Below are 19,186 nucleotides of genomic sequence, written 5' to 3'. Positions count from 1 at the left end.
CACACACACACACACACACACACACACACACACACACACACATATATGTGTGTGTATATATATATATATGTAAAGTTCTAGATTCATATTTTACCTATATAACGTATTTGGCACTTATTTAATTTAAAACTTCATAATGTGATGTCTTCTTTTCTTTCATTCACAATGATTGCATGTATGCACATCTTGATAATCGATAGATAAAAGTTTTTAAGAGAAGGCACTGTCGCATATTTTTGAACCCATAGCACGAGGGAGATATGACAGCTTTATGTAAGGGAAGTTAAGTAAAAGAAAAGGAAAATAGAAATTATTAGCAGAATGTGAAGAGTTAGAGCATATGGCTATTAAAATTATTAATAAAAAGCTTCAAGAAACCCTGTAGTCCAAGGAGAGGCTAGTTTGAGATAATAATTGTAACATCTTTTCTAAGGAACTGGGGTTTTGAATTAGAAAATAAACAATAGTCCAGACCAGAATCACTGACAAAATAAAATCCAAATGAGAAAACTGAGGTCGAGAGAGGGCGTTATAACCCAGGTCACATGGTATATTTAATTTTATCAAAAACTCTCATCCTCCATCCTTCCTTTTTGTCTTCCACATTTATTTCTCAATGAATGGTAAATACTTCCAAGGCCAGGATTGTGCCTTATACTCTCTCTATATGCCCTAAACATATTCAGCAGAGGACTCACTAAGGATTTACTAAGAGAAGGTACTCAGATATTTGTTGAATGGAAGTAAATTTATACATCCAAGACACTTATGGGTTTGAGACAATTGCTTTTAACTTTCAGCTCCTCAGCCTGTATGTAACACGAGAGAAACATGTTGGTAGGGGAAAACCATTACAGGCCGAGGACTAGCAGCTCATCCTGGGGGGTGGGGGTGGGGGCACTATCATTCCTTCCTCTCTCCTAATCCGTATACTGTTTTTTCTCCCCGTGGCTTCACACTATTCCCATCATTCTCCTCTTTATTTTTACTTTTTTCTTCCTCCTATCCTATGACTTAAACCCACCCATAGCTTTCATCAGCATTATTTAGCTCTGCTAATATAATCCAATTCTATACAATTTAATTTAAAAAGATGGTTAAATATTTACTTTCCTAGGTACTGCACATGGAGGCATAAACATGCATAAGATGACCCAGACTGTTCTGTCAAATAGTTCTTAGTCTAAGTACAGAAACATGTATCTAAAGAAAAAATTGGGAACTAGATAATGGTGGTGGCTGCACAACATTGTGGATGTAATTAATGTACCTGAATTGTAAGCTTAAAAATGGTGAAAATGGCAAATTTTATGTTATATGTCTCAATAGAACTATTAAAAATTACCAAAAAAAAAGAAAAATATGAATTGATAATAAAGCAACACAAGGCTTATCGGTAACATACAGGAAGAAATGACTAACATTCTGGGGAAGGAGAGATCTACATAAGAAAATGACGTCTTAACTGGGTTTGAAAAGATGAATATGAGTTCAGAAAACCCAGAAGAGGGAAAAGGGCATTTCAGTCAGATGACGGCATGTACAAAGACATAAATGTATGGTTTTGGTATTCACTATTGCTAGAGAAAAAAGATAAAGAGAGTAGGGAAAAGACAGAGAGATAAATCCTGATATAGGATGCAAAAGGATACACACGTATCTTTTGTCCACAATTTCCAGAATTCTCTACAAAAAAAATTCCTTAAGAGGTGTTATGTGCTTTTGTACAACCCTCTTACACCTTTGGCATCGCCATGATAAGAACTTCTCCCAAATATCTGCTGCCCCCTGATGCACGGCAGACCTGAAATGAACCCTCAGCAAGGAGTCAAGCCCAGCCAGAGCTGTGGCAAGAAGCAGAACCACCCAACTCATCTCAGTCTAGATTTGCCAATCCCAGACTAACTGTAGCTACATGAGGAGTAAAAGCTTTGTGGCATGTTACTGAGATGCGGTAACTGCTTGTTGCCCTGGCAATGGCTAACTAGTTTACCTGAATATTCACATGTTCTTAGTCATCACTCTTACATACATGTTTTCACTGAATGAATGTTAGAAGATGAGGGTAATTCTGGATGCTCAGTATTGCCAGATGCACTGAAAACAATGTGGCATGTAGCAAGAAACCAGCAATGCTTTATAATATTCTTTATGCTGAAAGTCTCCCTTTGTAGATATCAAAGCTTTTCCCAATAAAAGGTGGAACTTCACAGAATTAGAAACTCATGCTTACTTTGCTATCATTAAGCCCACATTATGATCCTAGGGAAGTGTGGCAATATAAGCATCACTTGTTCAAACATGATATAAAATTTTAAAAATGTAAAAGCTTAGTTCTTAAATGAACTTTTCAGAAGTCATAACTTCACTAGAAAGATATAAAATGATAACAGCATATAATTTAAAAGGCTTCCTGGAAGCATAACTAAGAAAAGACAATTAGATGACATTATATTTCCATATACTAGTAAAATCTGGCATTCGCTACCGAAATAAACAGGATGAGCATTGGCAGCTTAGCTTTTGGATGGTTCCATTTCCATTTGGTGCCACCATTGATGCTGGATTGAAGTGAGTGGAACTTGAGCCTAAAGCAGAGAGTCAGGCTCTCAGTCTACTGAAGATGATGGAGGTAAGATAAGCACCAAACAAGAACCAAGTTTCCACCTCTGAAGCTACTCTCCTAGCCCTACAGGGAGCTTCTGTTCAGAACCCAAGAGTTCAGTCTGGGTTCTACCATTTACCCGTGTAAAAAGAAAAAAAGTACCACACACAGTCAGGTGTCCATGCCATGTACTGAATTTAAGAACTTCCATTTCACAGGTTTATTTTCTTTTTTTTAATAATGAGAAATACAACACTTGCCCCCAAACACGAATGTCACTTGGCAGAAAGAAATGCACACTGTAAAATGCCAGAACAGGAACTAGAAGACCTTTGAGCTGCTTAGACTAAGAAGACTTATCATTCACTCAGTCTTGGAATCTCTACCTTCTATAAAAGAAGCATTTACTCACTAACTATGTGGACAACCATTATAGTAATTCAATGTTACTCTGAAGGATGTCCTAAACACACTTACCCAACATGACTATTTTAAAGAAATTCATTAAAAATCATTGCTTAAGTAACATTCTGGTCTTTGGCTAAGAATAAATTATGTGTTCCTTAAATAGAGACCTGCAGGTCTCTCCTTTCAGAAATATCTACCACTTAATTCAAAATAGATGTCTGAAATAGAGAAGGGAAATTCTATGAAAATAAAGTTCTTCCCTAACGTGTTTAGTCAATTTTAATCACCAGTTGTCTTGCATTTTTCAATTTTCCCTTCCAAAGGCTAAAAATGCCTTACATTTTACATATGGCATTTTAGCATTGTTGGCTGTCACACACATAGGCAAATTGTTGTATAAAAGCTACATTGTTTAAATTAAAACTTATGCTTACAGTGGTAAATACTCTCAGATTAATAGAGTTGCAGCAGATATACTACAAAAATTGACTGAAGTCTGTGATATTAGAAAGACGGAAAATTTATCTAGTTTTAGTAAATGTCAAATCAGCAGCTATTGCTTTTAAGATTAATAAAAGATATAATGGTTTCCAGATAGCCTCTAAATAGAGATTACTATGAATGGAGAAGTGATTTACCAACAGTCACCACAATGAGATTTCTTTAAAGGTTACAATCATCAGTTATTTAGCTGAAACACTGCTGAGAATGCCTGGTCATTTCTTGAATAATGCATAATGTTCATTGTAGATTTGATCTGTATTATAACAATACAGATATTTCTAAAATAATGGGAAAAACTATCTGTTACCTTCCATTTGCTTAACATATCATTTCCATGAAGTAATTGACTCAGGACGTATTACACACTGTTACCTGAGTATTCTTTCTGCAAGCATAACTTGTAAATAATCTACATACAATTGGCATTAAAAAACAAACTCATCAACTTTTATAGACTTTTAAGAAAAGACGTGATGAATATAGGGCAAAGTAAAGAATCTTTCTGAAGCAGTACATTAAAATGATTAAATTTCTATATAGTTATGTAGACAAATTTAAATTTAAGCTTGAAATTTAATTATTAACTTGAACGACTCATAATACTTTTTTAAAAAATGTTGCCTACAATGTTTAAGTACTTTTCACGTAAGTTTCCTAATGTCTTTCGGTTTATGCAAGAGACCGCTTAAAGAAGCATGAAGTATAATGTCTATTGTTTTATTGTTGGATCATGAACTGCACTTCACATAATGCTACAGGCTATTTATATAAGCTTGTTTATCCATATGAACTTCTTCAAGGGCACAACATAGAAGACCTTAATAAATTAAAATGAATTTCTCTTCATGTTGTTTCATGAATGTTTGATCAGAATGAGTAGCAGGTTTGCATTAAAGCAATAAAATATACATCCATTGTGCAGCAGAATCAGTTCACAGAAAGTATCCATTGCATTCCTAGCAACTTTGAGAGGAAACAGGAGAGATTCACTTTGCTTACAGCTTCAGTTCTAGCCCATCACAGTTTACGAACAGTCAATGAAATTTTTAAAATAATAAAATCTGTAATCTCCTTCCAGGCTCCTACACATCCATTCTAACCTCCTTCTTTTTCTCACTGACATCACCATGTCCATCTATAGACTGAAACCCATAAGAGCAGAATCCATAATTACCTTTTTTTTTATCCAACTTTATCATCATAAGTAGTCACAGAGTTGACTTGGTTGAAGGCCACAGAGTAAAAATGAATTATTAGTCACACTCCAAAGCTGAGAGAATTCTCACTTGAAATGGCTGATGATGGTGATGCAAATCAAATTATCATCATTAGAAATGAATATGGTGATAGAAAGAGCAGTAGACAAAAAGTAAAAAAAAAAAAAAAAAGAATCTAGATCTGCTAATATTTAACTGTAAACCTTTTCTATATCATTTTCCTCACCTATAAAATAAGGGCATAATTCTATATGATCTATAGTTTTATATTTCTGAAAGGCCATACTTCCAAAAGTAAACAGGACTATTACAACAAAGGAGAATAGAACCATTAGATTTTTCTACTTTGTTAGCCACCACTACCAAAAAAATCCTATAAATGGCAAACTCCTTTAAATAGAAATGTAAATAAAAGATGATTATGTTAAATAACTTAATACAAGTCTGGCTCCTTCATCAGCATATTTAAAATTTAATAGTAACGTTTTGCACATTGTGTGATCTCTAACTTGTTCCATCTATCCTTTCGTCTTGCATGATTTGGAATAAACATGAAGACAGCCTACTGAATAAGCTCTTATTTATATAGTAAATATTTACTAGGATTATAGTCACATCTTTAGCTTGGGAAAATTCCCTACTTCTTTAGCATCTGGAACATGGATTGGTGTATTACCAAGTTGACATCTACATTCCGAAGGGCAAAAGGGCTGTAAAAGGACAGCATAAATGTGCCTTGGTTTGTTTGTACTCTGCTGACATCTCGTCCTTGAGAGCTACCTCTGCCATGTGTTCTTCTCAACCTTTGAATGTCAGTCTTACACTCTAGAGCAGGAGTCTAGGAACTATGGCTTGTGGGCCAAATCCAGTGGCAGCTGTCTGCTTTGTAAGTATGGTGTTATTAGAACACAGCCACACCCTGTTGTTTACGACTTTACCTATTGTCTATGGCTGATTTCATGCTACACTGGCAGATTTAATAAGTTAACCGACAAAGCCTAAAATTTACTATATGGCCCTTTACAGAAAATGTTTGTCAACCCCTGCTCTAGAAGAAAATAACTTGGTACAATTTAAATTCTAATTTTCGTCCTCTCAGAAGCATAAGAAACACAATCCCTAAGTAAGGAGCAGTGGCATGGATTTGAACAGATTCACACATGCATATACACATATATGATCATGCCTCTTAGCACAGAATTATAAATAGTCACTGCTTTTGACTCTTTATTTTAATTTGAATTCTATAAGAGGTTACAGCTCCCCACTAGTACTCTTTCCTACAACAGCCAAGAGTATGAGGATTTCTCCAAAGGAAACTGCTATCTAGGTGTAATCACATAACTAAAGAAACTAATTCTTCCCCCAGCGGTTCCCTGCAGCTCCGCCAAAGGTCTGGTTTTATTCCATGCTCATCAAGAGTCTACTCTAGACACAAGGTTAGGACACAGGGAACTAGCAGAGCACTTAAGTTCTACACCTTGAATAATACTCCTTTAAAGACAGAAAATAAAATGACCGGCACCACATATACAGGGATAAACATATGCATGCATATTCATATGCTAGAAATGCCATAAATTATTAGGAGTTTCGAGAACACCCAAGAAAATACATCCCTTAAGTATCAGTGCAAAGGAGGATCAAATTTTAAAATAATATGTTTTAAGGGTACTTGCACTAAGGATTTGGAGGACAAACAGATGTTTTATATTTATAACTTTTAGGCAACATGTATAGAGACTTGAAACATTAATACATAGATTGAATTTTTATTAATCAATAAATCATTACTCAAAATGCCTGCTACAGCTAGATTCTGTTTCCTTCCTCTCTTTGGTTAGTAAAGAGAAAATATTAGCTCCACCCTTTAGCAAATATTCTCATACTCCATCAATCAATAAGAATTTTCATGTATTAGCATAACATAAATTAAATCCACGAAGCACTTTAATGTAAGTCATTTCATTCTCTGAAATTCATTTCATTTTTCTGAAACTTTATATTAAGTGATAGAATATTTAGGCTGACAGACTTTTTGAAAAGAAAATAGAAATAAAAGAGGTTCATTTCACCTTCACATGGTGTCTTTCTCATGCAGAGTTCAGATTTCCACATTTGTATCCCTTTAAAGGATTTGATATGCAGGAAAAGAAGAAAGGATGATGGTAAACATTTCATCTTAGAGACACCTACAGACCACCACATTGTAGAATGAATAAGGGCTTAAAACTTACCTTTTACTGATGTGTTTGGTGGAGGGCCTTCCATTCGCAAGTTCCATGGAGGGTCCCCCTGGTTAGCAAAGTCCCTCATTTTCAGATAGCTAATTGTAAGTCGAATGATGGATGCCTTGTCAAGCTGGCTAGTGATGGCTGCAGGGAGAGGCAACAACTTGGCCAATTCATAGAACTCAAAGTTTTCTTTTCCCCGGCGGGAGCGAGCAGCATCTCGGGATTTCTCCTTTCTCAACGCTTGTAAACTGAAATCAAAGGAGTGAAAAAGTATTTTTTAGAACATGTGATTCTCTCATCAGACAGAAACTGCTCTCATTTTTGTTTGCTCCTGCCCTGCCCACCCTCCCCCTGCAGCAAAAAGCTCCCAAAATCGTCTTTAAAATTCCAGGGGTCAGAGTAAAATGAGTTCCAGACAATGTCCCTACAACCATAAATTCTACCTCTAGATTCAAATGCCATAAACTCAAGTGCACTGAGTAAAAATAGTTTGCTTGTTAAGGTTTTTTTCCTCCAAGTGACCATGCAGTGACATACATTCATTGTTTCTAAGATATAAGATTTACAGATGATACTTGATATTCACAACTATAATCAATTTAAAAAATTGGGCTTGTATTCACATATCTATTCTCAAGCTAATGATTCTGTTCATTTAACTGTAATCCCTACAGAATCTTATGCCATCAAAAGAACACATTTTAAAAAATTTATTTCAATTATCATCTTGGGGGGTAAAAAGAATAAACACAAACACAATTCACAGGATCAACAAACAAAACGTTGATGTGCTTTCAGCCCTCAATAAAGATCAAGACCTTCAGTCAGATAAAGAAATCATCCTACTAAAAATGAAGATTTCAATGTAACTTTATAAATGTGCTGGTAATTAGCTGATAATAGAATACTTTCATTCTTTATTAATGGACATATATTAGTAGACGGATAGATCCTCTGAAATACTGGAGAACAAAATACATTGCCCGGAAAAGTCAAACTTTAAGATAATATAATTTTAATGCTGAAAGATAAGGCCCCATGTGGGTTATTAAAATTTATAAACATTATAGACATATTACTTCACAGAAGAGGTAACAGGTGAAATCCAGCATTTTTCTTTAACTATTCATGTGCACTTCTGTTTGAAGTTTGCTCACATTACTGAGGCAGAATTTGGCACAACTAAAGTTGCTCGTGAGCATCTGACAAGAGAATTCCACCTACTCTGAATTGCTCTGTTTTGTTTCTGACAAGAAATAAATTCGAAATCAGACCCTGATGACAGATAATTGGACAATATTTACAACAGCCAGGTACTATTAATACCATTTGTAAGTGTCAATTTATTAAACTCTGAAAGCATCTTAAATCTTTGAATCTAGCATTCTGGTTTCACATTATAAAATAACAAGAAAGAGACAAATGAGCAAGGAAACAAGACCGGAGGAATAGATCAAAATGAGTTCAAAGTGTGGCTCTTATCTCTATTAGTATAGTATGGACAATAACATTTCATATCACATTATAGCATTTCTGATACTGTTCATGGCTTAAACACTGTATTCACTGCACACTCAAAATAGCGTATTGAATATACAATTTTTTAAACTTTTATTTTATTATTAGTTCCAAGCATACAGTACATTGGTTAGACATTTATATAGTTTATAAAATGATCCCTTAATTGCTCTTTCTCTCCTCTGGCTAAGTAATGCCATAATGTTATGGTCAAAAACTTGCTAGGCTAATAACCCAACCAGCCAACCAGTTTCATGTTCACTCTATTCATACAATATTTTACTTTAGCTAACTAATGTATTTCTCAAAAGTAGACAAGATAATGCTATCGATTTCAAAGCCACAGCAGTCTCAGGTAACAAAACTTTGTCTCTTGATGTCTCAGGTGATAACCTCAGGCAGAAACATCACTAATTTACAAGGAAAAGACATGTTATGTCACTTATTTCCCCAATATTTTAGCTGGCCTCTACTCAATTCTGCAAATGCTAAATTTTGGCTTGTTGAAAATTATGTAAATAAAGTAAGAGGAGCCTTAAAATCTGACAAAGTATAAGTATAACCGGAATCCAGGTTAACATCTTAAGATAAAAGAATGATTCATATCCCTCCTTTTATATAATAAAAGCGATCTAACACCATTTAAATCGCCCATGCCAAAAGAATTGTCCTCACATGTTTTCTCTACCACTTGTAGAGTGCAGTGGTTCAAGTTCAGTGCTTTGTTCTTTTTGTGTTCTTATAATCAAATACCACTCCAGAATGTAGGATGAACTTATTTTTTATTTTTTATGCAGGGGGAGGTCCAGTAAGTGACTATGACAGAGCTCTAGAGCAGGGGTTGCAAACTCAAGGGCTCTAGGGGTTAAGGCAGGGAATATCAATGAATAGACAGGCCTGATGGTGACTATTTGATCTGGAGGACACACACAGTTTCAGCTGATTGCAGCTTTGAGGTAAGGCATGCCTCGTGTTGGTTTTTCTATTTCTAGAGATCAAAAACTAAATTTTTATATCACATTTCCAATTTTATGTTATATTTCATTTTATGTTAGCTAATTAAAATTTCAAAAATTATGCAAGCCACATGAAATTTGGTAAATAATGGAGCAGGAGCTCATTTTACAATGGGATAATAATTTGGAAGATCACCTCTGAAGGTAGTTTTACATAGATGTTATATGTAACCTTACACATGTCACTCGAATGATTACACATGGACTCATTTGTTATCTAACATTACTAAAATTCATCCTAGGAATTTCTCTATTTAACTGAAGTTAGGCAATTATTCTGAAATGATATTAATGCATAGGCTTATCAATAATCTAAGGGGAAAAAAACTAAACCTGTAGTGAGGAAAACCCAAGACCACAAGGAGTAACCCAATAGGCTCCAAAAGCTAGTAGAGGGGAGATGGTTTCTTATGTGAACTCAGGGAAAGGGAGTACATGGACCCTAATGCCTTGAGATGTCTTGCCTAAACATGGCTCTCTGACACATGACTTCTCTAAAATAACCCTGGGCAGAACTTTATGTGTTCCTGTCCCACCTTCTTGTTGTTTTTCTCTTCTCCACAGCCTCCTCCCCTTTTTAACTCGAACGCACACTGTTACCCTACTGGGGTAATCTTCTTGGCTATAATCTTAATAACAAAGGGTTTCCATGACTCCCACATTACATCATTATGCAGACACCACAGCTCAGAAGACTTTCAGAATGATAGCCCTGTGTCTGTAATAAGTAGTAATTGATTTTGAGGGCAACGGCAATAAAATACAGTCAAAGGATTATAAAGATTGTGGAGAGGCTGATAGAATAGATGAAACTAAAGACCTGAAGACAATGACACAGATTGTGGATTAATCTTTTGTCTGATTTTGTGAAGTAGAGCCTAGTTATAAGCAATTCTCAAATTGAATTAAGGACTACATGAAAACAAGATAAACATATTTGCACATTCTGTTCTAAACCTATATATACGAATCATATATATATATATGAGATTGTATTTGCAGAGTACTAAAGAAAGAATGGGTTGGTTGTATCTGAGTAAAATGTTATAATGTCGATCTCTGCCATCTAAAATATGATTAAGCTTCAGAACCAAAGTAAGTGACTCCCTGGGCCAAAACTTCCTGCTTTAGTTCTTCTGCTTAGGCTCTGAATAGCAGGAAAAAGAGACTCTGCCTTAATCCTTGGCAAATCAAAATTCCAACTCTCTTTGATAGGGATAGTATCAACCTCACCAATAATTACCACCAACAACCAAAAACAAACAAAAAAATCAACCACCATTTCAAAAGAGAGACAGATACATATAGATATATAGAGATATAAATAAAATCTAAAAGTCATTTTAAAAATGTGTGTATATTTCGGAGAAGACAGTGATTTTCAGATTCTCCTTAGGAGTCCCATTTCTCCAACCAAAAGGGTAATCTCATGTCTAAATTTCCCCTTAAAAGCCTTATAAAGTTAGATGCCCCCCTCTTTTTGTCATTGATGTTGCCAGAATTTATCCTAAACAAGTATCCCAGGTTTAAAAAATATTATTTAAACTGTTTCTTCTAAACACTTTGAAAGAATTTTTACAAGTTTCTAAAGTTATACCTTAAGCATAGATAACAAGCAATCAAAAAAATTACTGGTAATGACGTTGCTTGTTGAATGTAAAGTGATTTTTTTAATCCTCCTATATATTTTAAGTCCTTTCAGCATATGGTGTATTTTGTGCAAAGACTATGGTGAAGGAGTTAGAAAACCCACCCTGGCCATTTGCAGGCATTATGATTCTAAGTGACAAAGTTGAGCCTCAATTTTATAATCTTATAAAATGAGGATGACAAACAAGGCATGTTTGGTAAATCCCCTAGGACCACTGCAATGACTCATATGATAATTTCTATCATAGTATATTATAAACTATAAGGAAGTAAACTCCTCAGAAAATTCTAGATTTTAACAATTAAAATAGTTAACATTTATAAACTCTAAATGTGGTCGAGTCCACTTCAGAATTTTACAACAGAGAAGAATTTTAAGAAGTTAGACAGGAATGCCCAAATACAGTCAACCATCCTTAAACCCACTTGGAAGCACAGGGGTTAGGAGTAGGCTCTGTAGACAGGCTGTGGGTATTCATATTATCACAGTTACTAGGTAGGCAGCCTTGGCTAGGTCTATCACTCAACATCTTTAGGCCTCAATTTCCTCATCTGGAAAATGGATATTTTAATAGTACCCACTTCATAATATTCTTGAGAAAGAACTGAGAAAATGTATGTGAAGTGCTAAATGCCTACCATATTGTAAACATTATATAAGCATTAACTTTTATTATAATAAATACAAAACTTATCAGGGGGAAAAAAGCCCAACTGTTTTAATCCTAGTACCACATCTAATTCTCACCCCATCGCTCCATAGTTTTTATAATTTTCTCACCAAGCTTTTCTAACACCAATTTTGATTCTAGTTACAGTTTCTGTAATTCTCTATACCTGTTTGCTTTCCTCATTATCCTCTTAAACTTCTTTCTATACTGCCACTTATGACCGTTACTTTAGTCAATTTAATGTAATGACAAGAAAAATCAAACCAAGGGAAATAAAATCAAAGGGCTAACTTCTGTTTGGCAACAACTCTAAAACTGCCTATTGTTAAAACTCCTACTGTGTTCTTTCAAATCATGACAATCACTTTAAGTTCTGTCTGATGTCTTTCTCAACATGTCTTCCACACTTGCAGAAGGCAGAGGTTAAGAGTATGAATTGTGGAGCCGGACTGCTTATATTTAAATCTTGGTACTCTAACTTACTAATTATGTAAACTTGAGCAAACTAACTTATTTTGCCTCAGTTACTCTCATCTCTGTGATGGGATGACAATAATCTCTGCTTCATAAGGTTCTTGTTGGAGTTAAATTGAGTGAGTTATTTTTATAAAACATTTACAGCAGTGCCTGGCACATAGTAATACTATTTAAGATGTGTTGAATGAAAAATCTAAGCTCACTTCACAGATTATTCTATGCTTTGAGTTCCACAATGTTCGTCTATAATGTACACTCTGTTCTGGCCAATATGATCTATAGTCACTGGTTCTGATATATCACATTATTTACTTAAGTGAAATAAAAATACTTTACCATAGAGACATTGACTTTTCATTATAGCCTTCTTTATGTCGGTGGTTTATATATTGTATACCGCAGGCATATTTAATGAGTTGTTCATATAAAAAATATATGTTTAATTAGTGGAAAATTAAAAGCTTATAAATAAATTATCTTCTGTACTAGGAATAGTAAGTGACCATTTATTAGTTCACTAATATAGATAAAAACTGGCATTCAGTTGCAAGACAAGCAATTTTGTTTATATATAAAAATGAATATCCAAAGAGTTGTTAAGGGAATGGATTACCCAGGAAGATTGCAAAAGTTTCTATGGAAGACTTCAAAATTACAATGATAATTATTAGTCAGAAAAAGTATATGTGTACTCTTAGCAGAAAAATGACCTTTCAAAATATCTTCCAAAATATCACAAATCTAAAAGTTCTCCTTGATGTCAGGCAAAGCCCCAAAATCCAGGACCATGGAGAGCTCAGCCTGGACGCTGGTGATGGGGAAATGGAAATGTAGCAGCATTGACTGTTTTGTTATCCATACGGTGAGTAAAGCTGAAACATTAAATGCTACTTGAGCCACAAGTGAGTAAAAGATAACAAAGAAGTTATAAAAAGCAAAAGAACAGGCACAGCACTATCGGAAAACCAATATTATGAAAATGACTCATGATTTGCAATCTCTCTGAAGTTGCCATGGAACTGGATAAGGATGCTAATTGTTTACTGGGCGACTTGTTCATGGTGGAAAAAAAAATAACTCTGGACTTGATGGCTCATTAAATTAAGAGAGTTAAGTTATCCTTTGTGACTGATCAAATTTAGCTTTGCAAATTGATTACTTTGGTTTCTTACTTCACATAGTTTTGATTAAAGAAGTAATATAGCTGAGATCTACAGACAATAACAAAGAACAAAAATCATAATTGTCACAGAGTAACAACAGAAGGTAAGTCAACTTAATCAAATGTTTCTTCCTCTCAGATGACTTCTTTATAGCCACATTTTTAAGTTTTGTTAAAATTTATATTTGTGGAACAGGTTCTGATATGGACATTATTGATAAATCCACACTATCTCTACATAAAAACCTGTCTCTAAGCCTCAGTTTTAACAGTTTCACATAAACTTTTGGAATACAATAACCAGTCTTTATAAAAGAATGAGGCAAGTTTTGGTCACCTAACTATAGGAAAAGGAAAGGTAGCGTAGCGTCAAAAGCGCTTCCAATTTTACCTTTTTAAAGCACTGCTAAGGAGTCAGACAGGCAGGTTTTTATGGATTTTCCTACTTGTTTTGCTTAGGAGAACCCAGCACTACAGACTTCTACTATTTATCAATTAATCTGGCATGCAGCCTCAAAGGAAGAAGGTCGACCTGTATTAAAAATGCAGCCATTAAAAATTCATCAAAGGCTTCAGCATTTTAACTCATGAACCTTTGAACACCTGCATACTTGTCAGATCTCTGGTCATAGTTAATGGTGAAATCTACAGTTACTCCAGTACCTCCACTTGCCCTGACATGAGCTGAATGAGGAGGCTTCACAGAGAAAAGGGAAAGATTCTATAAGCACTGCTTGCCCTTCTTCATAACTTTCAATAAAACAGCCCACCACACACTGACATTGCATACAGTTCAAAGTCAATCAAATTGGCCTACTGCAAAGAAAAAAAATCTTTCAGGAGTATTTTTCCCTATGATTATAAATATCAACTTTGTTACAAGGTATTATAATTGAGAAATGCATAAACAACTATTATCTGGTAGGATTATGCACAATATAGCTCACAAATTGAAGCCTTTAATGCTCTCTAAGAAGAGGTTATAATTTCAGAAACCTTCCTTCAATGTATGAAGAAAGCAGTATAGTATTGGCTGGAAGTTGAAACTGGAACCTTCAAGTTCAAGGTAAGAACTCTGCTGCTTAACTAATGCACTGCTCATAGCTGTCATCATTAATTTATGTTAGCCTCTGTAAACATCAAGAGTATAATAGGCCAATTTCACAACTAAATATAGATGCACATTTTGCCCTTATATAAATGGCAGATTGCTGCTGTAGATCATCGCTGCAGCAACACGTCAGTAAAGATGCACTGTTTGATGGTCTGATGCTCACACAATATATAAAACCAGTTGTAATGGTTGTTTGGAAGCAAAGTGTAACATAGCAGCAAAATTTCATTTGTTCCACAAACTCAGGATATATTAAGCTTGGCTGACAAAGACTGTTTGATGTGCTAAATCAGTTTGACCTTCATTTTTGCTGTATTTTTCTCATTTAACATGTGAAATGACCATTATTTTTCCCCAACTAAGAAAATATCATGAAATTGATAGCTTAAAAAAATGCCCAAAACATCTGCAACGGCTAACATTTGACAAAGCATCAAAATCAAGATGTGTTCTTAAAATTTTTACACTAAAATACATTCTGATTGAATAATTATGACCCATTTTTGACTTGTGGTAAAATAGATCAAAAGAGTAATTAAAGTCATTCAAATGAATGCCTTTCCTCGTCTTCAGAAAATGCCTTGTGTATGTTTGAACTTAATAATTAAATTAATTGGTTTTAGCCAATGAGCATTTTTATTCTTAACACTTTAAATAAGAGGATTTAATTCCAGAATGAGTCATTAGAATAGTAATATAGAAAGCTGAGAGGTCCTCACAATCCTTTTCAGCCAATGTTCACCTTGATTCAAATAACCCTTGAATGAACCACAGCAAGACCAAACTATTCACTGCTTGCTTTGGTGTCTGCCAAAAACCTCATGAATCAAAGTGTTTTGTTCTTCATTTTCCCCCAGAACTTTAAGCTATACAACTGGCAGTTCCATAATAATGGAAGAACTGCAGCTTTATCAAGTAATTTCTCTCCACCCAATAAATAGCACTTTACCTTGGAGCAACTTGTATATTTCACACCTTAAATTTCTATTTACCAAATCAGCTAATCACTTCACAATTGAACTCAGAACAAAAAAAAAAAATTATCAATTAAAGTGGTTGAAACTCCTGCAAATTATCATTTAGGAATGAAGTAATTGCTTTCATCAGGGCAGAAAAGCCCGCCAGAACAGAAATGTCACTTTAGATTAGTGTTCTCACTCCTGAAGCTATGGATGACACAGCTGATATAAGACTAAATGCCAAGACCAATCAATTGCTTTTGTGGCTCTGCTCTGAGCTGCTGTAAAAGGGGCCATTTTCTAGGATCTACTCTTCATTATAGTAAATGCTATCTCCTTGGTAACATAATTCCATTTCTCATAAATTCTGTCTGAGAGCATTGTCCTAACAATGGATGTTTGTGGAAAAGAATGCTGTTGGTTTAATGCACAGAATTAAGTGTGAATAGCTGTCAAACTGCTATAGTTTACTAGTTCTTAAACATAAATTGAAGTCTTATACATTAAAAAAAATTCTTGGGGAGAAATGAATGTCCTGAACAAGGGTAAGATACTGTATTTGAAGGTTCTGTGCTACTGGTTTAGAATTTTCACTATTCTAGTGTTTATCTGTTCTGTACATTAAATCAGTCAGCTCACACCAGAGGTGGGTGAACACTTCACTTACTTTCTCAGCAGTGTAGTTTGCAAATGTGAAACCTCAGAAGCAAATATGGACTCATTAGGCAACTGCATGCGATTTGTCAATAGCCAGAACTGTGTTAAAAGAAAAAAAAAAGTGTTCTTTGAGCTGAGCCCTTCCTGGAAAGCATCCAGATCTTAATTTGTATTGTTCATCCCCCTGAAGTTACAAGAATCTGGGTTGCAGGCTCCAATTAAAAGGAAATTGAAGAAGCTAATATAGTGAGAAAGCAGCAATTCCCTGCACTGCTCTCTTCAGGTCTGAAGTTCAGAAAGAGATTCAGGATCACGGGTCTTTGCCTGACATGGGATAAAGGCTTTCCCATCCTGGTGAGCACACATGTGTAACTTCCATTAACAGTAACAGGAGTCGTGAGCACACATTGAGAGGAATGTCTGCTAAATATTTGAAAGGATCGGAGCATCTACGCTGAAGGGCAAAATGAAAGGGAATGGTGGGCATCTGTAACAGCAGGACATTTTACTGACCATCCAAAGGGCGACTCCTTGAATTTCTACCACTCCTAGGAACTATAGTATTCATTTTCATAATATCAATAACAGGAAAGCACACATGTTGTTTCTGCTTTTTAAGATGATTCAGCACCACCAAAAAACAGCATGGACTTAAACGTAGTAATAATTAATAATAGTTTAAAAAGCTAACAACTTTGAAGGCTTACTCTATTACAGCCAGGGTCTGTTTTAAATATGATCTCATTTAATTCATGATGGCCAACATCAGCTATCGGGGAAAAAGAGTAACTACTATGAAAGGCAGACAATCTCTGCTGGATACATTTAAAACTAAAAATGGCATTGCCTTCAGTCCCTATTTTTTGGTGATCTACTACATAGGTTTTGCACTTTCCCTTCAAATTTCCACACCCATCCCTGGAAACTGGGTGATTTCTTGTCTCAGGAAGAGCTTTCCCCAGATTCTGGACTTTCGATGCTAAAAGTAGGAAAGTCCTGGGAAACAAGGACAGTTGATCACTTTGGAAGTATTATCGTCCCGGTCTCACAAATAAGATCAAAGCACAGAAATGGAAAATAACTTGCAAAGCCAAAGACAGCTGGAGTTGGAATTTGAACCTGGGCAAGATGACTCGAGTATGTCCTTCTCACCACTGTATTACATTGCGCTACAGGAAGAAAGTCCTCGTGATCCCCCTTTTCTCTATTATACTGATATGACAATTAAGGCACTGATAAAGTTTTATTTGATTTATAATCACCCATATAAATTTCATAATAATTCTTATGAAAACATTAATTCTTTAATGAAATGTTCAATAAAACCCCTATTTTTCAGGCTTATAAACACATTCCAATTTGAAGGAGATAGATTTGCTGTTAATTGCTCTAAGTCCCAAACGAAATTGCTTTGGAATTCAAATTCGAATGACCTTTTCTAGAGGAAAAATTCATTCTTTCTTTTAATTTTCTTTAAGTGTGATTTCAAACACTTTTGAAAGCACAACTAAGTGGAAGGAAGCTTTTTAAAACTTTCAAGCTTGATAGGAGAAACCTGGAAAGGAGAAAGCATACTTTGACAAGTTTGAAGATTTTTAAGTATGAAAAATAAGTTATGGTTATGTGAACACTGCAAACAGCACATAGCGCTTGACATCAGTGAACACACCATTATACTATAACTGCCTGCACTCCTCTGTGAAACAGAATTAAGTAAAATGGTCATCCTTTCTTTAAACACTACAACTGTGGGTAGGGATCCATCAGTCTTGTGAGACTATTTGCTCTATCCCCCAACTATTTTTTTTTTTCATGTGTTTTCACTTCTCCTTTCATCAGGACTCCAAAAACACAGTGTATGATTGCTAGGGTTGTAAACTGTTACAATTTCTAGAGAACACACTTTGGCCAATACCTGTCCTAAAGTAATATTTGTTGCCTTTCTGATAAACTTCAGAAAAAAAATTATGAAATATTCTCAAGATGTTGAACGAGAATGTTGAAAAAAAACTTCAATGTCTTGGAAAAATTTTTGCAATATCGTAAGCTATATAAGGTAGTTTATAAATCATCATGTATAGTAGGATCGAATGACTATATAGCAATATCTCTATATCTATATAGATAGATATAGAGATAAAATATACCCAAATCTGGATTAATTTCCCATAAACTAGAATATTAAGACTGGTTATTTCTACATGGTAGAAATTCCTTGTGTGTGTCTGGGGGGAGAGAAGTGGTTAATTTCTGAAGTTTCTTCAACAAACATGTATTTTTTACTATCAAAATTTTTTTTTTTAAGTAATTTCATGGAGTCCCTGATAGTGCTATCAAATGCCATCCTATCACTTCTTGCCATAGTAGGGCCTGAAAAATAGTTGGAGAAAATGCTTGGCTTGGTCATTTCTCTAAAAGAGGGCTGGGAGTGGAATAGCCAGGAGAGGGCTTCATCCTCCTCAAGTTATCCCTCACGGGTCTCCAACCAGATGATTGAGTCCATCAGCTGTGCAACCAGGGCCCCTGTGTCCTTTATGGTTCCTGTAAACCCCAGATCAGTGCTTTGCCCAGGGTACAAGATACCAGCGGCTTTGTTGGGGATGGAACGTGCTACCGTGTATCATTAACCTGTTGAAAACCTTACGGCAGCTGTAGATTCTAACTCAGGAGAAAACATAGACAAACACAAAATATTGCATCAAATGGGCTCCTGAAACATTCTCAGACCCTGGCTCAAGCCTAGATTAGCAAGTTGCCATGACTGATGATATCTTAAGATCTCTATTAAGCTTTAGAACACTAACCAAACTATAAATATCAGGATCATCCCTTGTTTTTCACTGACTGCTGGACTTGCGACTTCTAATAGGTTCTGGCCTTCTGTGGTAGGGTGGCTCCATGATATTAGACTATATACATGCAACAGCCAAGGTGTTTGTATGTATCAGTGATTACCATATAAGATTTAATTTGGGGAGTCATGATACCTCACTG

General features: G+C 35.1%; 1 protein-coding gene across 13 annotated transcripts in view; it reads right to left on the bottom strand.

Moving 5' to 3' along the window:
• NPAS3 (neuronal PAS domain protein 3) overlaps positions 1–19,186 on the bottom strand; it is an 803,227-nt gene that overhangs the window by 545,614 nt on the left and 238,427 nt on the right. For 8 of the 13 annotated variants that reach the window (XM_039870508.1, XM_039870506.1, XM_039870507.1 and 5 more), the window contains 2 exons: positions 6,972–7,216; positions 6,810–6,860 (listed from right to left, as the gene is read on the bottom strand). In XM_039870508.1, coding sequence (XP_039726442.1) covers positions 6,810–6,860; positions 6,972–7,216 — 296 coding nt within the window. Of the gene's footprint in view, positions 1–6,809; positions 6,861–6,971; positions 7,217–16,202; positions 16,277–19,186 lie in introns of those variants that run through there. The other 5 variants (XM_039870511.1, XM_039870510.1, XM_039870514.1 and 2 more) reach the window with 2 other exon arrangements.

Source organism: Pteropus medius, unplaced genomic scaffold (assembly GCF_902729225.1).
Source record: "Pteropus medius unplaced genomic scaffold, Ma_sr-lr_union100, whole genome shotgun sequence".
Taxonomy (NCBI): domain Eukaryota; kingdom Metazoa; phylum Chordata; class Mammalia; order Chiroptera; family Pteropodidae; genus Pteropus; species Pteropus medius.
This window is presented reverse-complemented; position numbering and strand designations above follow the sequence as displayed.